The 24,517-nt window shown below is 41.0% G+C and overlaps 2 protein-coding genes across 4 annotated transcripts in view; both read right to left on the bottom strand.

The window, feature by feature from the left end:
- The window catches only part of COPG2 (COPI coat complex subunit gamma 2), a 243,733-nt gene extending 237,337 nt beyond the window's left edge, over nt 1–6,396 (bottom strand). The window contains exons 1-4 of the mRNA XM_072964470.1: nt 6,263–6,396; nt 5,037–5,089; nt 4,410–4,490; nt 1,430–1,501 (exon numbers count right to left, since the gene is read on the bottom strand). Coding sequence (XP_072820571.1) covers nt 1,430–1,501; nt 4,410–4,490; nt 5,037–5,089; nt 6,263–6,299 — 243 coding nt within the window. The 5' untranslated portion in view covers nt 6,300–6,396. The remainder of the gene's footprint in view (nt 1–1,429; nt 1,502–4,409; nt 4,491–5,036; nt 5,090–6,262) is intronic.
- A 233-nt stretch (nt 6,397–6,629) lies between these two features.
- Nucleotides 6,630–21,805, bottom strand: TSGA13 (testis specific 13). 3 transcript variants are annotated; one of them, XM_031674490.2, is made up of 8 exons: nt 21,725–21,805; nt 20,387–20,561; nt 17,883–17,961; nt 16,004–16,075; nt 14,885–15,091; nt 10,131–10,264; nt 9,447–9,574; nt 6,630–6,888 (listed from the first exon to the last, which is right to left on the bottom strand). In XM_031674490.2, exons 2-8 carry the CDS (start codon nt 20,407–20,409, stop codon nt 6,719–6,721), a joined length of 813 nt encoding a protein of 270 aa, XP_031530350.1. In that variant the 5' UTR covers nt 20,410–20,561; nt 21,725–21,805; the 3' UTR covers nt 6,630–6,718. The 3 variants fall into 3 exon arrangements, with proteins under 3 accessions (XP_031530350.1, XP_072821502.1, XP_072821503.1); XM_072965401.1 differs by lacking the exon at nt 21,725–21,805 and adding an exon at nt 21,540–21,558; XM_072965402.1 differs by lacking the exon at nt 6,630–6,888 and adding an exon at nt 7,527–7,621.
- Nucleotides 21,806–24,517: the final 2,712 nt, after the last annotated feature.

Below are 24,517 nucleotides of genomic sequence, written 5' to 3'. Positions count from 1 at the left end.
AAATAAATAAGAATATAGTATATTCACACACTGGGATTCTATACAGCAGTAAAATGGAATAAAGTAAAAGTACTTGTAGCAAGTGGACAGATCTCAAAAATACATTATGACCACTAACCTGAAGGGGCCATTCGTCCTGCCTAACAATCCTATATTTCCCCGATCCATTTCCTAGAAAACTATTTCATGTCTTCTCTTAATACAACTTCTGGCTAGAGGATTTGAGTTTGTCCTCACTGTTTCTTTCCTGCTCTGCATCCTCTATCCTGCTCCACGTCCCGTTCTTCTTCCCAACTGCCAGCCCTCTGAGCAACAGCAACCTTTGGCCTACCACAAGACACCTGGAAAGAGGAATTCACAGAGCCACAAAGAGGCACATGGGCTAAAATTTCCAAAAAGCATATCCTGCAGGTGGTGGACAATGCAATACAATGCAAATTCAATTCACATCTTTGTGGGGCATCTTATGTTAAAGCTAGGACCTTGATTAAGAAGGAGAGGCCCTGAAAATTGGAATGGGGACATATGGGTAGATTCTGATGAAGCTGAGTACCTTGAACCTCTAAATTCCTCCAAGCCTCCTTGGCAAGAAGAAGTGGTCCTTCATACCCTGTCTGAGGAATGTGTAATGACTTCCCCAGAGATAGCTGCCTTACATGGGACTGCTGATGTTCCTAAGGACCCAATCCCCAAACTGCTCATTATCTAGACACGTAACCAGATTCAAATCCAGGAAAGTCCTCGGGGTCAGGCACAGTGTGGCCTGTGAAGATATGCAATACATACCAAAAGAACTACACAGCTTGTCCAATTTATGTTAATAGAAAGCTGAGAAATACAGATCCCAGAATTCCCTTCTCTGTGTGGTTCTGAGTGAGAACTCGGCTAAAATGAAGTATGTGCCACATGCAGAAGACAGAAATGAAGCAGCAGCCATTGTGCTTGAAAGTCAGTGTAGTCTAAGGTAATGAGAGACAGATGCAGGGATGTGGCAGCTTTAGTTTGTCCTCACTCTTCTTTTTTCCTGCTCAGCATCCAGCTCTTCTCGACTGCCAGTCCTGCTGGCCAACAGCAACCCCCAGTCCACCAGAAACTTGGTGAAGAACTTAGAGGTGTGGCAGCTACATCCGCTAACCTCTACGCTGGTCCACCTGTGCAGTGCCACGCCAGAAGCTGGACATTAACAGTTTTCATGATCACACTGTAGACCTGTGAGTGAATAGCTTTCAACTACATACTTAAGTTCTTTCATTTTCATATGTCCTTTAATGAGCATTTATGAGTTTTAAGAAGAGAAATAATTTTTAGGTAATTTTAAACATTTCAAGCAACCTTCTCTAATTTGGAACACTCTAAGCTCTCCCCTAAGAAAAACAAATAAAAGGAGCATTCTTAGCCTAAAAGAATTAAAAAAAAAAAAGGGACTTACATCATTAGATTGAAACAATCGAGTCATTGCAAAGAAGGCTTCTGTGGCTTCCGTAGTTCCAAAATGTTCCCCCTAAGGAAAACAACTGAATTTAAAACAATTTCTTAAACTCAAAAAAAAAAAAAAAGAAAAGAAAATTGAGGATTTCTTTTTGTTTCTGCAAAGATCTTTTAGAACTTAGGAGAAAAATCTCTTTATAAACATTGTGCCTCTTTACTATTTTTCTTGCTTTTAATTTATAAACCCACATAGCCAATTATCCATTCTTTATTTAAAATAACTCAGTATCACACACCATGCTATAAAAGTTCTAGAATAGTGGTCTCTAATCTTTTAACAGGAAATGTTTAATTTCCCTGTAGAACAGTTCCTAGTAAGAATAGGATGTTATTGTTACACTGCCTAAGAGCAGAGATCATACCTCATACATTTCTATAGGCCAATGCCTACTGCAAAGCCTGACATATCATAGGAGTATAATAAATATTAAACTGTAAAAAACGATTAGGAATCCCAGAAAACATGGTAAAAAGGAACCAACTATAAGGGCAGGAATCAGATTAGCTATATAAAAGTGAGGCTTAAAGGACTACTAATAGATCTCAAGACACTGGCTCAAGGCCTTCAAAATATGCTTGGATCAAAATTTTAATGTGCTTAATAAATCATCTGAGCATCTTCCCAAAATGCGATTCTGATTCAGTGGCTCTGGGATGAGGCCTGAAATTTTCCATTTCTAACTAGCTCCCAGTGATGCAAATGCTGTTCATCTGGGAACCACGTATTTTTGAGTAGCAAGGTGTTAGATAATTTATTTCATTAACAGTCAAAATACTGCAGATCATAGACCACCTGAAACATTACCATTTCAATATGTAATCTTCATTAACAGTAATCCTATATATTAGGCTCAATCATTTTTCACTTCAACTCTCACAAAGAATGGAACTAGTCTTCAATCTACTTGTCACAGGCATAAGAATAAGCAAATTCTGACAAAAAACTTTGAAAGTTTAGGATTAAAGACAAAGTATAATAAGAGTTTACAATCACTTAAGTCAGAGTACCCAACCTGCTTATCAGCAAGAGATTTCCTTTTCTTTCTTGCATATTTATTGAATACATAGAAGTCCATTTACTTTTGGTCATACTAGTAAACTTTAAGTCTCTACTTTTTCACTTGAAATTCAGAGAATATATGCATATGTCAACTCTGATAGAAACCTAAAAGTCTTCTTCTGTAAAGCACTACCAAGAACTAAGCAAAAAATAAAACTAAGGTTCCCAAATATGTTCACGTAGTTGAATGTGTTTATTTATCAGACTGCAAGTAATTTCCTCATCAAGATAATCATATGTTTCAACAGGAGACGCCCATCAAAGCAGTACTGGCTAATATAAAAACATACGCTTCTCTGAACCAACATCAACTACTCAAAACTCTGCTTATAGAATGGAGTTAGCCAACTTGGATACAATGGGCGCTATGAAAAGTTAAATCAATGTAACTTTGCCTTAAATGTTTCTAATATGACATCACAGGAGGATATGATGTTTGTGAACAGACATTTTATTTAAAAGCATGTACCTGTTGCTCAGTCTCCATCTGCAAACTACAAAATTTTATGTCCCTGGATGAGGTCTTCAGTCATGAAACATAGTAAAGTAAAAATATTCTCATGGAATTCAAATTGGAAACCACAGTCTTCTGAGCACTGCATGTAAACCACCTAAGCTACACTGTGTGTGTGTGTGTGTGTGTGTGTGTATGTGTGAGTGAGTGTGTGTGTGTGTGTGTGTGTGTGAATCTAAGAAACAAAATCACATTTTCTAAGGCCCTAACATCTCATGGTATTTTCTAGTCTGAAGCAACAAAACAAAATACAAGAAACGAACAAAAAATAAATAAATAAAACCATACACAAGAAAAAATAAATAACAATAAGACCAAGTGGGATCTATGCTTCCAGAGGGCAAAAATATTTTTGTTGGTTTTGTCTGCTATAACCCCAGTGCCTGAAACACTACATAGCACACAGCAGGTATGTCATAAATATAAATGCTGAATGACTGAATGAAATCTACTCCTGAATGCTTACTATGTGTCCAGGATTATTCTCAATGCTTTACCTTTATTGTCTCAATTAATCACTACAACTGTATAAAGCAGGTATTATCATAATCCCTATTTACAGAAAAGAACATTAAGGCACAAAACAGTTCAGGTCAGAATCATACTGCTACGTGGTGGAGTAGGGGTAATAAATACAGGCATACCTCAGAGACACTGTGGGTTCGGTTCAGACCATTGCAATATATATTGCTATAATTCAAGTCACAGGAATTTTTTGGTTTCCCAATGCCTATAAGAGTTATGTTTCCACTATACTTTAGTCTATTTTGTGCAATAGCATTATGTCTAAAAGAAATGCACACACCTTAATTTAAAAATACTTTATTGCTAAATAATGCTAACCATCATCTGACAATGCAGGATTGTCACAAACCTAAAATTTGTGTAAAAAAAAAAGCAATAAAGCGAAGTGCAATAAAATGAGGTATGCCTGTATAAAATCTGAATATTAAAATCAAAGTTTTAAAAATCATTATTACATCTGCCCCCTAAAAAGGATAAAATATCCACTTGGAATTTGTCTAAGATTTTGCAATATATTTTTGGAAGGACATAAAGACCTCTGAACAAATCGAAACAGCATGTTTTAACATTAACTAATGCTTGTTAAATTCAAATCAATATTGAGAATCTACTATGTGCTTAGCTGGTTTGGTACTTCAAAAGTATATTTCATACTCCTTGTCCTCAAGAAATTTTATATAGTATTATGTTAATCAAACACTACAGATTAAAAATTAAGTAAATTAAAAAATATAAATAATTATATTTTCCAGAAAGTACTTCACTGCATATTATGTATTGCTATTTCAGGACACAAGTCTGAGGAAAATCAAAATAATCTACCTGGTTCAATAAGTACAGAATCTTTGTAAGAATATGCAAACATCTTCTTGGATTGATGGGTGTTTCATTGAATATACGAGCCTGTGGAAACAAAAACACTGCTATTTACAGAATATTTTCTATCTTTTCTATCACAGATTACAGAAAAATCAACTTTAATAAAATAAGGACTATTATATATTTTAATCACAGTATCCAAATAATGTTGCTTACAGTTTTCAGTTTACTATGGTATATAATAAATCATTAGATGTGGCCTTGATTTTCCATTCTATACTCACCTCTACTTCAACTTCTGGGCTTTATCTATTAAGCAAGAATCACAATATTTACCTACATCATTTGACTACAATGAGCTTATTATCTGTAACTTCCTTCAATAAGCTTGCCCTAAACATCTCTTTTGATATTTTATTTAAAATTCTCAACATGTGACACAGTCTACATATTTTTGCATTTCTATAAGCTCTAGACTCTCCTGTGACAAATTACTCCTCTTCCCTCAAGTCTATGTTCTTGGAACTCAGTTACATCCTTTAATTCTTATGTTGGATCATAGCATTCCAGGGGCTCTCTGTCCACTTGTAAAACGGAATAGAAAACACACACTATATTTCTAAGCCATACCTCCTGTAAGACAGCACTCTTCTCCAGATGCCGGAAAGGATTGGAGCCACTACCTATATCATAAAACAAAAAAAAAAGTCTTTAATAGCTGCCCTACACAAACTTATTTACTTTCTATAGAAAGGTACTGAATGCTTGGGAAATCTCACCGAAGTGAGGTGACCACTTGGATATCACAGTCATAATCATTACTAATATGCATACAAACTGATTAAAATCATTTGATTCTGGCACTAGTTCTGTCATTGCTAACCTGTAACATCCTGTACTTCTGTTTTGCAGAAATCCTGCCTGAAATGATTGTCTTCTTTCCCTGTCCTCTTGTATGAATGTTACAAATACCTGTCATGTTCACACAACTGAGATTCATGAGATTGTGGTAGGGTCTTTTGGATTTACCTAAAGGAAAGCACTACTTTGTGTTTCTAACATTTATTGCGAGGCAGAAGAGTTCATCAGAGAATCATATAATCTTCAAGCTGGAAGGGACCACAGAGGTTTACTAACTCAGTCCTCGACCACACACTGTGAAAGCAGCTATCAATCATTGAGGGTTGGGGGGGGGGGGGGTTGAGGTGGCTGGACATCTTCCTATTTGCTCTGGACCAAAGACTGGTATCAAGATGAATCTCACTTTCGGATGCTTCAGTATTAAATGAACTAGGTACCACGGAATAGCCTTGCCCCAGGGAAGCGGACCGAGTAAAGGTCCCCAAGAAGATTGGGAGGTACAAGCCAACACAAAGTTCACTTACACACACTGTCCCGTCGATCCCAGACCCCCTCTGGGCCTACTACTATCAGCGTCCCCCACCCACGCCTGCCCCACCCCGTCTCTCGCGCGCGCAAACTCACTCCCTCCTCCACCTGCCATGGGCCCGCCCCTTTGGCGGGCAGCCCACCCGCGACGAACGGGCGGAGGCGGCTCCGAGGAGCTGCGCTGGAGGAGGGGGCTGGGGGCGGGGCTGCCGAGCAGCCCGAGGCGGCGCACGGGCGCCGGGGCGGGAGCGCGCGACCCGAGGGGAGGCTCCGGCGCCCGGGGGAGGGGCTAGGGGCAGGCCCCCGGCTGGAGCGGAGCGGGGCGGAGGAGGGGCCGAGATCCAACTCCGGCCCCTTGGCACACCAGCGCCCACGCCCCCAGGCCCGCAGTCCCCGAGAGCAGGTGGCGGCGGGCTGGGGAAGGGGCCCCCGCGGCCGAGGGTGGGCATCAGAAGCCCCGCGCGTACCAGACTCCTCGTCCTTCTTGTCGAATTTTTTAATCATCCTGGACGACTTCCCAGTGCCCAGACCCACCGCAACCGTCCCAGGCGCCGCAGCCGGCAAGCGGAAGAGGCTCAGGAAGACCGGACCTGTGCTCTGGCTCCGGTTGGGCCGCCGTCCCGTCACTCGGAGAGAAGGCCCGCCCTCCCCGGCCGTGGCGGCCGCACTCTCCCCCAGGGGACGTGGCCACGCCCTCTCCTACGCCCCCAGCCGGGCGGAGGCGGGGCCAGGTGGTGGGCCCCCAGGGCCGCGGCCACGCCCCTGCGGCGACAGGTCTCAGCCAGGGGCTCGCCCCGGCCCTCCCTGCTAGCGACCGGGCAGCCCACGCCCGGAGCGGGCAGAATGTGATTTTATTTGGTTGGCACGCCCTAGATGGCGACTTCTGCAGGCCGCTCAGTCTCTGGAGGCGTGAGAGTTTACTTTCACTTAGTGACAAGGGCTTTTTTTATAATCCACTGTTGGGCCCTTCCATTGCGGAAGGTGCTCTCTCCTGGCACGGTTCTGGTGGGCTTCTCTTTCAGAAGTGGTGAAAGGGTTAATGGTTCCCAGATCATCTGGGATGTTGGCAATTGGCTCCCTGACTTCTCGGAGACTGAAACAAAGCACAGGGCACCTTCGTGAATGTGAATTTCCAGAGAGTTTAGGACACTTGATGTGAGGCATGAAAACAGACCCACTTCTAGGGCAGGGAAAGCGGGTCTTCACTCTTAACAAGTGGGTAGATTTTGGACCACGGACTACCACTCCCAGCCTTCTTTATAACTTTTCCCTTCATCAACACGCAATTGAAATCACTGCCAGTTTAGGGTCTTCCCTGTTTAATACCACCCCTTTCAAATGATTCCATCTGCGGTCATTTTGACACTTATGTAATTCTTACTAAGGTGCGTTCACATATATCAATTGTATATTCGCATTCCTCGTAGCCTCTTCCTAAAATATGTGTTGATTTTTAGTTCTCCTGAGAGTGTAACTAAGGAACATTACTTTTTCCAAATTCTCTTTCAAACTCTGCCCATTCTTGGATGTCTCCATTGTGGGTTTTTCTTGCTCCCATCCCTCCCCACTTTTTTTGAAGCATTATACCTTGTAAATATCCCTTGGATCTGTTTTCTTATTCCTACTGCTGTCACCTTAATTCAGGTCCTATCTGTTTGTTCCTTGGACAGTCTCCTTAACCAGCCTTCCTGGCCCCCATCCAAACCATTCTCTATGTAATCTTTATTTGGATGTCTGGTAAACATGGAACATTATTGGTGGAAGGAGGTGTTGCTAGGTCCTCTTTTGCTTGAACTGGAGACACCTTCGACTTCACAGTAGATTGTCTTTGTTTAGGAAAAGCACAATAATGGGTCTTTTAGATACATAAGTAAATATCCTCTCATTTTTCTTGAAGGAAACTGTAAAGTCACCGTAAAATCTAATAAATGCTGCAGACTGAGATACTAAGTGTTCTGTTTATAAATGTAAATTGAATCATGCCCTTGAAAAAAAAATCAGAGAAATTCTAATCCAGATTAGATTCTAGATTCGGGAGAAATTCTTTCTTTCAGAATGGATTTAAGCTGAACTGCTGATAGTCTGCATATGGTATCATTTAAGATTTAACTCTGACTTTACTAAATGTACTGTTATGTTTGCCTTATCTGGCTTGTAAAGCTCTAACCTTGCTTTCCATGTGGAGTATCCCTTGAAGGAAATAGATGTTCCTACTTATTTATTCTGGGGCTAAAAATAAACAGGCTTGGGGAAGGAGCAACCCTCGTCCCCTTCCTTGCACCAAGGGTATTGGGAGCCAAGGCAGAGACAGAGTAGCTAAGCCAGGAGACTCCCTGATAAGAATGGGTAATGTGCTGGGGGCTGCTGGAATGTAGGAAGGAACCGAGGCGGGTTTGAGGCTGAACCTAAGAGTATCCCCTCTGAAAGCAAGATAAATAACTCTCTGCCCTCCTTTAACTTTTCTCCACAGCTATGAAGTGTTGTTTAATACCACAGCTTGGTTTTAGCTGTATATGGGGAGTTAAGAGAGGCAGTAGGTGGGCATCAGGTGGGGCAGCAAATAGGTACAGGAGGAGCAGAGAAGCTTGAAGAAGCCAGGTAAGGGACGGTACAATGTGACCTCATACATCTGGAACCATGACTGTTTGGACTGAGGCTGACTGGTAGTCACTCGGATGGCCTTGTGGAACAGGTAAGTATACCTTAGGGAGTTTCAGAAATTGCTTGAGGAGAGAAACCCCGTAGAAGAAATGAACGTTATCTTGAAGCCACAGGCTGGTGAAGTCTGGGGACCCATCGATTGTACTTCTAGTACACAAATGTGTGTTCAGTGCTCTGAAATCCTTCAGTGAGTCCCAACCGCCTGCTGGATAAAACCTAAGCCCTTATTTATGCGAATATATAAGGCCCTTCATGCCCTGGCCCATCCAACGATCTCACATATTGAAAGTGCTATTATTGGTGCTTGATAAATATCTAACACTTAGTAGGTGCCCCATAAATGTTGCCAAATGAATGATCATTTGTGAGGAGCATTCTCGTTGCCCCCTCTTCTGCACAACCTTATCCCAAACCCCTCCCACCCCATGTCCTGCCTCAACCCCAAAGAGACTCTTGGGTCTCTGAGACTTGCAGCTTATCCTTTGATCTTTCTAGAACAGCTTTCCTCAAAGTGTGATAGGCATGCCACTGGGTAGTTTTCGGTGATACATAGATAAACATTTTATATTCTAATTTTTATGAATTTGATTAAATGGATGTCAGAGGAAAAAAATGTAATTAGTGTATCAAACCCATAATGTCAGTGATATAATATTAGTTAGGACAAGTACCCAAAACATCGTTTTAAAGAAAAACATTAAGTAAATAATAGAGCATATAACACATTGACCAAATCTCATAAAGTGGTAGGTAATGTAGTTAGGGGAACACCATGCTAGAGCTTTCTTGAAATTTGAGGATTTAAATAGGATCCAAAACCGAGCACTATGTGGGCCTCTATCAGTTCTCAGCTTCCATGCTACAAGGAAAAATAGTCTCCAGAACCTCTAAGAGAGATGCTGATTTGCCCTTGCCACTCGTCCCCATGGGCTGTCCCTCCTGCCCACATCTCCAGCTCGTAAACCATTGCTTTGAAAGAGAGAAGCTTACCGTCATTCCTCGTGTTTCTTTTACAGACAGGAGCCAAGTTCAGCTGAGGGTACATTTTTTTCTGTTTTCTCAAAGCGTACGCCTTTGAATACTTCCCTTCACTCTTGAAATCCTTGTCCGTGGAAAACCTTAACAAAGAAAGTTCATTTAGTAGGTCCTAGGGTAGGGGGTTAATGGAACCAGTCAGTGGATTCTCAGATTCTGGGGGAGCAGAAAGGATTAGAGTGTGTTCATTGGTACCGAGTGGTTATACTGTCCAGCGGAAGGGGTGCTTCTAGAACCTAGCGTTGTAAATCTATGAAGGAACTCCAGAATCTCTCTCCTCTCCGCACCAGGTGCAGGCTGCTCCTATTACTAGTTTCAAATAAAATCTCATACATGGCACATTGTTCCTGTATTACAGCCCTTAACACGCACTGAGGGAAAGTTTTTGTTGTTTCCCTTAAAGCATAGACCTTTGAATCCTTCTCTTCACCTTGAAAATCATTCTCGTGAAAAACCTTAGTTTTGCATTGCTGTTTTTCTTTTGTTAAGGTGGAAATGAGATCAGGGGTCATGTAGGAAAGCTGTCTTATTATTATACGGTTGTCCATATCCCCTATACCCAAAAAGTGTTTGTTAAATTGTATTGAAAAGAGATAGTGACATGAATAAGGAAAAGGTAGGAAAGAGCCAGGACTTCACCTAAACCATTGTTCTTGCTTGGATGCAGGGTCCTCCAACAGTGTCACCTGGAAGGTTGGTTTCAGCTCAGATCTTAACTTTTTTTTCTGAGACATCAGGGGTAGGTTCTCAGTGGGTTTGTGCTGACGACTTTCCTGCAGCAGAGGAAGGAAGAGTAAATTGGGGGTGGGGGTAAGGGGTAATCTGAGTCCTCTGGGACTTACAGGCTGAATTCCACTCCTGGATTAAGCTCCAGTTCCCCTAAAATCATGCAATAAAACCTGTCAGAGAGAGAAGTAAGGACACAGAAACCCAAAGAAGAGGAAGCAGTTCTCTGAGTGGGCTAATACCTGTTTGTTTCATATCCAGATGATTTGCCCAAAGCTTGGTCAGTTTCCCAAATAATTGATTGAGCTTGCCCACTGGCCCTTTGAAGGGAATGGCAGAGGAATTTACCAGGTTTTGAAAAGGATTCAACAAGTGAACTTCTTAGGAAACCAAACATTTGGTAATAAATTGGGAAATAGACCCATGGGACTCTACCCACCTTCCTTGGAGATGGCTGCCTCATTCACATCCCATTCTCTATCTGCAGTGAAAAGGCCACAGAATGGGATGTTTTGTGAGGTAATAATTTCCTCATTATTAAAGTAATAGAATCAAAGTCTTTCAGAGAGGATCTTAAGGGTCATCCAGTCTAACCATTCATTTGACACTCTTATCCCCTCTACAATAACACTATCAAGTGGTCAATCTTCCTATGCCTAAAAACCCAGTGTATTTAACCTTTGATCAGCTGACTGCTATCTCCCAGGAACTTCTACCCTATACTCCAAACAGAACAAATCTAGCATCTCTTCCAGTGTTCTTAAAGAATTTGAAGAAATCTATCACGTTCCTCCTGAGCTTCCTCTCCCTTCCAGGCTCAATTTTGCCAACACTTTGAACTTTTTTTTCCATATGATATGACTTTGGGTCCCCTGTTCTCCAACTCTCATTTTAACTCATTTGAGAAAGTTGCAATTTATATTTTTCCTAATGTGTGGCAATCTGAAATGAAAACCAGATGCTAGATGTAGTAACTGCAGGACATATCCCATTAAAGTCTCTATTCAAATGTCATCACTGCTTCTGAGAGCCTTCCCTAATACACTATCTAAAATCCCCATTCACACCCATCACTCTCTACTCCCTCATTCTGCCTTTTGGGCGCTTATCATACTATACGTTATCTGTACGATTGTTGGCTTGCTTATGGTCTGCCTACCTCACTGGAATTAAACTTCATTCCAGCAAACTTTGACTTAGTCACTGATAGATTCTTACTACCCCATAACATTGCCTGGCACATAGTAAGTGCTTAATAGATATGTGTTGAATGAATAAAAGAATGACAATTAATGACACATTTTTTGTCATAATTAATTGACACATACTGAACTTTTTCACTCAGAATTTTAAAACCTCTTTTTAAGGATACTGAACAACTTTAAATGAAAAAGAATATGAAAACAAATATATGTATATATTTGCATGACTGGGACATTACGCTGTACATCAGAAATTAACAAATTGTAACTGACTATACTTCAATAAAAAAAAAACACAAAACAAATAAAGACTACTGAACCATGCTGAACCATGTCTTTTTAATTCTGTACTTGTACTCTTTAAGCTCTTCCAGTTTTGAGGAACAGGAATCCATTCAAATTACCTCAACTAATAGGGGTTTTATGGCAACAGCACATATGCCTAGGACCTAAGACTTAGGTTAAAATCTGGCCACAAGAGAACAGAAACCTTAGCAGAGCTAGACCTCAGAGCAGAAAAATGAGAATAAAAAAGTTACTTGAAATCCAAGGCAGCATTAGCTAAGGACCACTACTGCATGAGTCTCAAGCATCAAATCATTAACAGGTTTCAGACTTTCTTCCTATCTGCTTCCTTCTCTCTCTGGTGTGTTCACTCCTTATCTTTATTCTGCATATCTTTTTTCTACCTATAGCTTCTGCTTATTCATTTCTACCTCCCAATGACTTCAACTTGCCCCCACCTTCTTCCTCATGGTTTGACTCTTTTATGGTCTCTGTATATGCCTTTCTATCTTTCCTACAGCCTCAGTCTCTTCCTTTACCAATTCAGATGCCTGGAAGCAAGAATCTGATTAGCTCCAGGATTTTGGTTGTTAGTAGATGAATTGGTTTGGGTTTTAGTTTGGTTTTTGGTTTCTGTTTGTTTTTGTTTGGTGGCATACCAGTCTACGCTGTAGGTCATTAACTAGCCTATGAATTTTGCTTCACTAGGTCTGGTGTCCTCCTCTGGTCCTAGCTAGGAGTAGGGAACTAAGTCTACTTGTACAAAACAGGACCTCTTAGGTCCTATTCTTCACAAACTGTGGTAGGGCCCTTTCACTTTGAAGGCGCTGTGTGTATAACATCTACTCTGATAGACATGTCTGATCCATTCTTCAGCTTGATTGCGGGAACCCACCCTCTTCCTATACACATGCCTGAGTGTAGCAAAAGAATGCTGCTTTTGTGTATAATCTTAGGCTCACAAAAGGCTGTTACCTTTGTCTAGCAAGAAAAGGAGGGAATGCAGCATAAATATTAAAAAGGCATTCTAGCTATTGGGCATGTCCATCTTCTTGGACTTATTCCACATAGCACCATAAAATGACCATGCTGTCAGTCTTGGACAATCAGAGCCTTAACTCTGCTAATGCAATTTAGCTGATACCACAATATACTGTGAATATGATCATGTCCCGCATGGGATCTGGAAGGCTCACAAGGTGTCAGCTGTTGGATGAGAGATCTTCTTGCACCAAGGTTACATGATAGTCTTGTATTTCCTGCTTTACCTGGAGCAAGGCAATTGTGGTGTGGCATTTGTTCCTCTCTCAGTGTATATTACCCACTACCATGAGAAACAACCAACACACTTATGTTAAAATGGCACGAATTCTGAGACCCAAGAGACTATAGGCAATGAATTCATTAACTCCTTTGTCAGCCTACGCCATTGGTTATTAGCATTATATCCTCCATTTGGAAAGGAATCTCTCACTGCTATTCATCTAGCAACTAAGAAAATACTAATTCCTCTCTCGGCCTTAGCGCCATCTTCTGAGAAGCCTCCATGCCATGAGAGCAAAGTGGAGGAAGAAGCAAATGCGCAGGCTGAAGCTCAAAAGAAGAAAGATAAGGCAGAGGTCCAAGTGAACTTGTACACCCATGGAAGCCACAGGAGCAGAAGCAAGGAAAGCCAGCGGCCAGGGACGCTAATAGATACTGTTGGACTATATGTCTACTGTCTAGAACTTGTCTCAATGGATCTGGAACATGTACCACCATTCTGATCGCCTCGACCACCTTTAAGAGACACATCTTGCTCATATCAAAATGGGCCCTTTTGGTCCTTTGCCCTGGACCTGTGATATTCTGGACTAGTTCTGCTCTCACTTGTGGCTGAATGTAATGTGTACAATAAACCATCTCTTCTGCTATCTTAGCTGAAGGAAAAAAAAAAAGAGAAAATAGTAATTCTAAATTGACCACATTTTATTGTAAGGATCTGTCTTGGGTAATTCCACTCCCAGCATCAAATCTCTGGTATAATTAGATTTTTTTGTTTGCACTCTCATTTGTCTCATTTAATTTCTTCTTGTTATATTACACCAGCTCTTAAGCTTGTCAAGATCTTTTTTAAACCATGGTTCCTAAAGTTCTCTTAAACTGATTTTCTCCACTTTCTGTGCTGTTGATTTAGTTCAATTCTTCAGCATCTCTCACCTTGACAATTATAGTAACATCATAACAAATCTGATTTTTGTCTCTTCCACAACAATCTTTCTCTCAACTTCCAAAAAAGTTCTTTCTAAAATGCAAGTTTGATTATACCTATCTCATGCCATTTGCTCTCTTACATCTCCCTAAATGCACTTCAATTCTCCAGTCTCCATGCCTTTGCCCTTCCCACTGATTGGAATAGTCTCCTAATCTTTCATCAAGTGTCACATCCTCCGTAAAACCTCCCTAATTACTTCCTTTCCCCTAACAAAGATACTCTTCACTACTGTATATTAGTGTGTCTTGTATATTCTATTATTTGTATATCCTGGTATAATTACTTTTCATATCTCATTTATTGATTGTCTCTCCTGTTAGACTCCAAGTCTTTCAGGATGGAAACTGTCCTGTAATCATCTTTATATTTTAGTTCTTAGCTTAGTTATGTCTCCAGCAATTGTTTATTGAATTGAATTTGAACTTCTTTTGTGTACAACAGAGTCCCAAACATCTGGCCACTGTGATAGTAAATTTTCTGTTCCTCTTCCTTTCTGACACCCAAGAGCAATGGGAGTAGAGCATAATCCTTTACCCCTTTCCCATTTAGGTACTCGTTTCTGTTCCTTATTCCTCATTTCCTGATGTATCTGTTGCTACTCTATACTCAACTAGAAAGCCAGTGGCTAATTTACCCTTTTAAAATTACAAACTAAATATCTTTGGCCAAGGAGAGACAATTTTGAATTAAGACCCTCTTTTCTCCATGCAATGAAGTTTCATGACCCAAGATCGTACAACTCCAATTCTGAATATTTCCCAGGCTCTCAGAGTCTGTTTGGTGAAGCATGTCGCAAAGAATAAGAGGGAAGAGGTTGGCTCCTGAGTTCCATCCTCCATGTTAAGTCAGCTCCCTTCTTCAAGCTGACTCCTAATTCTTTAGGGTCCTACCTCAGAGTGCCAGGAAATTTCCCCAGCTGCCATTACCTTAAGCAGTAACTCCTTCAAAAAGTATTTTGGTGTGCCGTCCTTTCCCTGATGGTCAGTTGGGCAGGGAGGTGGGTTGTTGGTCAGAATCAGTAAAGTCTTATCCTGATCATACTCTGTTACTTTTAACATGAAGCTTTGGGTTTTCCTGTTTCGAGCCAGGAATTTATGCAGCACAGTGGGCTTCATAGGCTCATAGTACTGGGCCTGAGCAGACAGAAAGGTTTCCAGAGAGACAGAAGGATTAGATCAAGAGAAAAGTAACAAATCAGTTGGCTAATCTTTTGCCTCTGTGGTGTAGGGACAGAGGCTGGGCAGGGCTGGACAAACCTGCTCTGAAATTTAAAAGAAAATGTCTGAAACTCTCCATCCATTTCTTTTCTCAGAGTATTCCCCACATATAGACCAAGGGGCTGGGGAAATGAGATGGAAAGATTCCCACAACAAAAAGAGCAAGATGACTTCATTCTTGTGAAAAAGTGTAACATTGTGCCCAACGCAATAGGGCAAGCGGAAGTTTCTATGTTAAACCTAAATGGCCTTCTCTACAATTCGCTCTGAGGCAGGAGGGAGAAATGGCCAGAGACCAAATCTCCTTTGTCAGGGAGTCCTGGAGGGCGCAGAGGGCAGGCAACACAGCCCTTATCAGCATCTTCCCACTCACCAGTGTTTCTCCAAAGGCACAACCACGTTAATATGCATAATAGCACCACGTTAAAAAAGGAAAAGCGGTCACAAAAGACAGCATGTCACTTAAGATGTGGTGGAGGAAGGGGCAGTCCCACTAAATTTGCTTTTCCATCAGTAGGAGGAAGGCAGAGGATTAGAGAGGGAGGAAGGGAGAGGAAGAGAATAGAATGCTTCCTGATTATAAACATGTTTTCTCAACTTAAAAAAAAAATCAGCTGCAGTGTCCACCTTCTTCCCAGCCCCTCCTGCCTCCCTCATCACCATTCCCAGCATAGTGTCCTAGGACAGCTCTGCTTCCCTGTCTGGGGAGGATGCACAGTCACAGAAGGTGGCGGCCCTCAGAGGCATTCGGGATACTCTGCAGCAGATCACAGTACCACTGCTGAAACTTGCTCTTAGAGATCTTGGGGGAGTGCTTTTATCACCTACCAAATTAGGATGGACCGTGTAATGCTGAAGTTTCTCCAAAACAAATTTTGATTGCCCGACTGCATCAAAAATCTAGAGACAATAATCAAGATTAGTAGTTTCAAGTGGCATCTTGTCTAAATAATATTCCATTCCTTCCCTTCCCTTAGTCTTGCTAACATCTGATCTCTAACTTAAATTAAGCGAGAAGAACTTCATGTCTTGCGCCTTGGGTTTCTGGAACGAGGCAGAGCTAGGTTCTAAGACATCCTGACAGGGAGGCTCGTGTGTGGAAATGTAGCCCAGCTTTGTGCAATGCTAAGAGCTGTTAGGAGGTGAAGCAGGCAAGAGCAGCACCAGAGTTCAGACGGGGACAAATCATGCCAAGGGCTCACACCTCTTTCTTCTGCTTTCCATTTCTAGAGGAGGGAAATTAGGTGAAAATCAACCTGGAGGACACCCTTCAAGGAGAAAAGCAAGTTACAAAAGGGCAATAACCTAAGGGTTGTGAGTGGAAGCAAGCCCTGGGGATAACTGTTTACTGAGCTGGGAGCACACAGAGGAAGGGAGAAGCCATAGTGCAGTTTGCATTTTTGAATATTTGTGCGATATATGATTTTTCCAGTAATGTGGCAAAAGTAACTGAATTTTGGTTGCACTTGGCTGCCACTTAGCATTTTTGTGCTGGTGGTTGTGCTGGTGATTGGCAGCCTGAGTATCCAGTCTGGTGGTAAAGTTGCTGGGCCTCCTCCATCTCCTTCTGCTGACCCCAGGGTTGTTGCCTGGCCTCTAGTTTAGCCCTAGGTTATATAAGGATGAATCAAGGGGATGAGAACACAAGGAGACAGAAGCTCTGAGTTACCTCCTTTGGGCTTGGCCTAGTGAGAAATCAGAGAAGACAATCCTGTATGTGGATTCGCATTTCTAAACACAGCCATGCCCCCCAAGGAGGTGATACGGTAAGATGGGGTTCAGAAGAAAAGGCACATGCACTGAACAGGTGAATACAGTGAGAAGGTGAATGGAGAAGAGGGAGGTAGTAAAAATGTGACAGAACTGTGCGATGAGGGCAAGTGTTATGCTCCAAGAAAAAATGCCAGCAGTTGGCAATTCCCGGGGGTTGGAGGAGAACTAAAAGGAGGACCAGCAGAGCCATGCCATACATTCCTTTGGGGATGGTGGGATGAAATAGGGAATAAATCCAAAGATGCAATGATTTAATTTGTATTACCTTTTGTAAAACCGAAGTCCCTTTGTTTTAAACAAAAATATATTTGAAAAATCTGCTTCATAGAAATAGATATATTTAAAATCCCAGAAGTTTTGGAACAATTTATTTGAGGGAAGATATGAAAACTTTTCTTTACAGGTTTTTAAAAAATTAATTTTAGGAGGGTAAGTCTCTGGGGAAAATTTTTTACTCCCCAATTCTTCTGGGTTCCAAATTAGTCTCCAACAGTTGACTAAATCCACAATAGTGTCCAAATTGGACTATGTATTTAGTTTTATGTTGAATTGCACCATCTCTGGCTGAAGAAATAAAAGTTGGCCTGGAAAATTCACTTGAATGTGATAAACCTGGGGAAGCAACCAAGCTACCCAAGGAGTTTTGCTGCAAGAAGCGACTACAAAATCTCGCTAAGTCAGGGTTTAACACTCGCCCATGCCCCAAAACGGATTTCTGGCCCCTGGGTGTTGAACCCTGATTCATTGCTGATATGTCCCTGTCTCTTCCCTTTTCTATGTCTCTGTTTCTCTTTCATAAAATTAGATAAGTTAACCTTACTTTTTATGTACATATTGATACATTTTTGCTTTTCAACAGGAAGTTTGTGAGACTAGCTTCTAAAGCAATTCCAAAGAAAGATTACAAATGAAAATTGCTAATGCTCTTTCTTACCTCATCACTGTCAACAGTCGTTTCTTTCTCAAGTTCAACTGGGCTAGTTCTTGACGTCCTTGATTTGCCATACTGAAACCTGAAAAAAGAGGCAGAATATCCAGTTGTTTTTTTCTTACTCGGAGGCTTGGTCTTCTACATGTTCTCAATCTCCTTCAAAGTTTGGGGACCTGACCTAGAAGAGCCCAGTTTGGGTGATCACTAATTCCATATGCATAGGTAGTGAAGAATAGGACTCATTATTCAGCTTGCAATCCTGGGGGAAAACAAAACCTCAGTGTCAAGGATTAAGTAAGTGGGACCTCTTGGAGACATGATAACAACTGATAAGTTGATTTCTTCTAAAACAGAGGCTTTGAGAAATGCAAATTTAAACCACGATGACCTAACACCTCACACCTGTCAGAATGGCTATTATCAAAAAGGACACAACAAATGTTGGGAAGATGTGGAGAAAATGGCATTCTCATACACTGTTTGTGGGAATGTAAATTGGTGCAGCCAATGGAAAACAGTACAGAGGTTCCTAAGAAAAACTAGAATTAGAACTACCAAAAGACCTAGCAATTCCACTCCTGGGTATGCATCCAAAAAAAAAAAAAAAAAAAAAAAAACCCTGGAAATACTAAGTCAAAAATATCCATGCACTCCAATGTTCATAGCAGCATTATTTACAATTGCTAAGATACAGAACCAATGTAAGGATCCATCAACAGGTAAATGGATAAAGAAGATGTGGTATATATATATATATATATATATATACAATGGAATACTACTCAACCATAAAAAGAATGAAATTTTGCCATTTGCAACAACATGGATAGACTTAGAAGGTATTACACTAAGTGAAATGAGCCAGACAGAAAATAATAAATATTATATAATATTACTTATATGTGGAATCTAAAAAATATAACTAGGGGATATAACAAAAAAGAAACAGACTCAGAGATATAGAGAACAAACTAGTGGTTACCAATGGGGAGAAGAAAGTGGAGAGGGGCAAGACAGGGGTAGGGGATTAAGAGGCACAAACTACTATGTATAAGAAAGATAAGCTACAAGGATATGTTGCACAACACAGGAAATAAAGCCAGTACTTTATAATAACTATAAATAGAATATAACATTCAAAAATTGTGAATCACCATGTTGTACAACTGAAATTTTATAATATTGTACATCAACTAAACCCCTCAATTAAAAATACAGGGGTTTTAGACCACTCAAGACAGTAGTCTGGTAGACAGCTTAAGCACATTCTTCTGGGCAACTGGACCATTATAATACCTTTAAAGACCACCTAATGTTTTGAATGCCTACCTGCCTATTCTTTTCTACATGGGAATGGCTCTGCCTTTGCCAACAATTAGCCAGTGATTCCATGAGAAGGAATATAGTTAGTGGAACTTCACAACTAAATTTCCAATTCTTACTGATTGTACTTGGATTACTGGATTCCTCATGTACCTAACCACATCTAAGTTTCCCTACCTAGAATTAAGGTAGTAAAAATAATCATCAATGGCAACTATTCTCATAATCTGTATTTTCACTTACTTTCCCATTACCCTCCTCCAGATACCAGTTCCCCTTGGGGAAAAGAAGGAGAGGGACAAAAGTTGCAATATTTACTAACAAAGTATTTTGGACTCCTTGACTGATTCTTATTAAACCCATTCACTGCCTGAACGTAGTGAAAGATACTCAACAATAAGACTGGGTTAATGATTAAAATAAATGGCCTGCTTTCTCACTGGAGGTTAAACTAGCTTAAATTAAGTCAGATCCTGGAACTACCTCAACTAGACCTCTCTCCTTTAAAAATGAGGGTGGCAGAGTAAGGGCCAAAATAAGAAAAGCAGAAACAGCCAAGCTATGTAGTTGGTAGGTCAACTCGCTATGGCGTGGTACAACAATCCTAAATCCAGGATCAAACCCCATCCAAGTATGGCTCACTTGCATCTATTGCTGGCCACCAGCTGCATCATTGACTCAGGCTAGAGGTCTTAAAAATAGTCCCAAGGGGAGCTGGTGACATATTGTGGATAGACTAAAATAAATGCATCCCCACTAAACATCTTAAAGTTGGTGCCCTTTTGATGTGTCCTGTTACCTTAAGTTATCTAATAATTAATAATGTGTTATAATATGTATTATAGCACTTTTCAAAAATGATTCTCTGGTATCTAAAAGGCAGCACAGGATCCCAGACACTCGTCTTCAAGGCCAATTTAAGGCATAGTGCTGCATGAAAAATGCTCCTTCAGCCCAGCGGTGTCCACCTCTGACAGCCTGCTGCTTTCTTTTTGCTGAAACTACTCTGGCTACCGCACGAAGCACAGACCAAGATCTGGTGTTTGATCCGAGGACAGCCAGTCAATTAAAATGTTTTTAATGAGTGTCTACTCTGATTAGCACTGTTCAAAGTGATGTGGGCTACAAAATAAGTCTGTATAAGAAGGTATTCATAACGTAGTCGGGCAAACAAGACCACACACTTAGCATATCTCTTTCGGCCCATTGCTCTTCCACTGCTAAGTGGGCCAACCCAAGGCAGGTATTCACTCAGAGGCCAAACTCAGTGCCTCTAAATAGTCCACACTCTGCAGGGGTTCAGTTAGACCCAAACATTCTTTCCTTAGCACTTTCTGTGTGCCCGGCGCCTTCTTGATCCTGGATGGGAAACAAGAGAAGACTCATCAATGCTGCTGTGAATGTAGAAAATGCACAAGATGTCATGATCCTTGCCCTCAAGAACTTAAGTTTAGTTGGTAAATGCGGGGAGGGAAGAGGAAGTGATTGTTAAATGTGGAACACTAATGACAAATACATGTTAACATATTAGGTAAGTCACTTCATCTCCCAGGGCCTCAATTTCCTCATCTGTTAAAAGTGGAGAGTTAACCAAATGATTTAAAGGTGACATTCTGAGTCCATGATCATGGTGAGACTTACCTACATAAAGAGCTGAAATAAAATCAATTCGTGTGTCAGTTGTGGGGGAAATTTGGAAGAGCAGCCATCCTTTAATGTATACCTCCCCTCCCCCAATACAATCATACTTTCCCAGATGTTAGGCCTGAGAAGCTGGGAATAGTGTGTGTATATTTTGGTGTGGGGAGTGGGTGGGGCAGGGAATTGCTACCTCTTTGATAGAGACAGTTTCAAATGGAAGACAAAAGTCAATGAGGTAGAATCTACCATTTAGAGAAAAGAGAGGCCAGTGAGGCTTGAGGCGGTTGCTTCCCAAAGGACTTGGAGCTTGAGCTGGGCCTTGTAGGGTGGTGTGTGAAGCGGCCTGACTGGAAGGTTATTTGGTTTGGGTTTTGGCTTTGTTTTGTTGCTACTGTTGTTTTCAGCAGTAAGACAAAAAGTGGAGAGACAGCATGAAATCAAATTATGGGGGCCCTGACAATTCAGTGGAGCTTTGATAAGGACTATTAGCCCAAGCTGCTAGAAAGCCCATGGGTTTGGAGGGAAGATCTGTGTTAGTTTTAAGAGTGTCGATAGGCAATTGTTCAGTTTATGTCTAGTTTGGTTGTCTAGGCAGGAGCCCTAAATGTGATTGTCTAGAATGTGTAACTCCACTGAGAAACCTCTGAAAGTTCTCTTCAAGGAAATAGACCAGGGGGCTTTTCACCCTTTCCTCACCTTCAGCTTTTCTGGAATTGTGAGTCCAGCTCATGTGTAAACTGAAATGAAATTAAATAGGAGCCAACAAATTGGGAGGTACAAGTCTTGTGCTGCTTGCCTGCAACCCAGGGCGGGGAAAAAACATACACACAAACACAAAAACTACACCTAAAATAAGAATAGAAAGATCTGGTGTACAATACCTTGAGGGACATCAGGAAATCTTTGTTCAAGGAGAAAGGGAAGATTCCTTGACACGGAAACTATCCATTTTGAAAATGTTCTAGAAGAGACACAGGGAATTTGTGATGAAAAGGCAATCTAGAATGCTGAGGTGTTCTATGTCGGAGTCAGAGACTTTAAACAAAATCTGCTCCAATCTGCTCCAATTTGTTTTTCTAATCTATGACTTCCGAACACACACACACACACACACACACACACACACACACACACACTGACCTTTTCACTGTATCTTAACCAACCTCCTCCTTAGCCAATGTTTTCACCCTATTCCTCAACCACAGTGAGAATTTCTCTTATGCTCCAAACTTAAAACTCTCTCCCCAACCTCTTCAAACCATCCGAGTCGTCTTCTCTTTTTACGCTCCTAGGCAGGCTTTGCTTCTTCAGAGAAGACTTTCCACATCAATCCAATCCTAAACGCTAGCCTGTAGGTACTTTTTTTGCGCATGCAATTATATAGTAAGTGGTTGTTCTACCTGTACTTTTCTTATGTGCAGGTTGTTTGCCTCCTAGGCAGTCAGCTCCTTGAAAGTGAAATATGAATTTCACATGTATTTGTTCCACCCACAGTGCTTTGTATATTAGGCATACAAAATTAATATTTGTTTATTTCAATATATTTACCAAACATTTATGATATGTTAGGCACTGTCCTAAGTAATGGGAACCAAACGTAAATCATATGTAGTCTTCAGCCTCAAAGAGCTCACAGTTTAACTGGAAAGAGAGACAAGGAAAGAGTTGAATGCAACACATTGCAATGCCCGTGTTAGTGATAAGTTTGGGACGCTATCGGAGCAGAGAGGAAAAGCACTTAACCTTGATGAGAAGAGACTGGGAGAGGTTTGACACTAATCCTTAAACTGAGCCTGCAAAAATGAGTGTGAGTTAACCAAGTGAAAAGAAAAGAAAACAGGCATTTGAGAAAGAGGGAGCAACATAAGCAAAAACATGAACCTAGAACAAAGCATGGCTTCTTTAGCAGAATTGCCAGTGACCATAGTATGCCTGGAATGTAAGATTTAATGAAAAGGTAGCAAGAGATGAGACTAGAGAGGAAGCCAGGGTCCAAATCCTAGAGTGAAGTCCCTAATAGAAGCTTGTAGGTTATTCACTCTTGGGGGGGGGGGGGTGTTAAGTCAGGTTACATTGAACAATACGTATTTTTAAAATATGGAAATGGTGGCAGTGTGAACTATAGATTGGAAAGATACAGAGGCCTTTGAGAAGGCTATGGCAGTATTGAGCAAGGGTTGAGAAGTTATAAGGGTCTGAAGTGGTTACAAATTTTTGTCACTCACACTTGTCTCCTACCCCTGGATGACTTATTAAAAGATCGCTGACCAGATTCTCCCTGTTAGGAATTTGAAAGTTTGATAAAGACAGAGAGATGAAAGATGATTGTAGCTGAGTTACCTTATACAATGTCTCAGACAGAAAATTTGAGCTCCACCTGCTGAGGTCCCCAGAGATGCCCCAGATCAAGTCCTCCCTAAAGCATGGTTATTCAGTTTTCCCTTCAATTCTGTAAGCTTTCCCAATGTCTTTTCAAATAATCATCCCCCTTTTTGCTTAAAGTAGTCAGTTTATTTCTGTTGTTTGCAACCAAAATAACCTAAACTAATATTTGCTCTGAAACAAGATAGTGACAGTGAAGAAGGACAAAAGAAGGATATCTGAAAGAAGTTAGGAAGGTAAAATTAATAGGACTTGGTAACTAATAGGATCCATGGGCTCATGGATATTATAGTCACATTTCTAGCTCAGCTATATGAGTCAATGTAGATGCAATTTACCAAAGTATAGAATAAAGGAGATGGAGTCAGTTTGGGAAATAAATGATGAATTTTGGATTTGGTCAATTGAGTTTGGTGCAGGTGGGGACAGTGTTTAGTAAATGGTTTAAAATATGGGTCTGGAGCTCAAGGGAGAGAGAGGTTCGGGGAAGAATTACATTTGGGAATCAGCTTCAATTATATGTGCTAGTTGAAGCCATTGGAGTAGATGAGATCGAGCAGGAGAAACGGTGAGCTGAAAAAGAGACTAAAGCATAGGAACAGAGCCTCAGACAAAGCAAACACCAAAGGAGAGCCTTACGAGTGGATGGTGTAAAGGACACTGAAAGGCGTGGCTAGAGGTTGGAGAACCAGGAGAAAGGAGCTACAGAAATCACGGAAAGAGATGAGAAAAGAGAAGAGAGCCTTGAATTTGCAACTTTTGAAGATATAGAAAAAGACTTAAAACTCACACAAAGTACCAAAGCTTAATGAACAAGCCCGTGTTGCCAGTTATAAGGCAGATAAATCAGATCGAAACAAACTACTAGGCTTGAGTTCATGGCAGAGCCAGGATTTGCTTGAACAGAGAGGATCTGAGGGAAGATAATGTGAATGTATCACACATTCCCCACTGATTATCTTCTTTCCAAATCCTTCTTCCCATACATCAAACCAAAGCTCAGGTTGATCTATGTTGGGACCTAAGAATGGTTCCTCCTCATCCCTTCACATCCACTACTTTCCACGTCTAGATGGAGACCTCACACCCCAGAGAAATGTGGGGTAGTAAGGAGGGGGTGCTTGAGGTGGCCCAGTGCATTCTGGGAGATGTGACCTTAAGCATAAAGAGCATTAAGTGATGGCATAAGGCAGGAAGAACTCTTTGTGGAACATTTTCTTCCTTTCTTATTTCTAACTGCTTATAAAACAGAAAATTCTACCTTTTAAAAAGTATTGGTATGACCTACTTTT

Source organism: Vicugna pacos, chromosome 7 (assembly GCF_048564905.1).
Source record: "Vicugna pacos chromosome 7, VicPac4, whole genome shotgun sequence".
Taxonomy (NCBI): domain Eukaryota; kingdom Metazoa; phylum Chordata; class Mammalia; order Artiodactyla; family Camelidae; genus Vicugna; species Vicugna pacos.
Note: the sequence above shows the minus strand (reverse complement) of the source record. Positions and strands in the feature narration are given on the sequence as shown.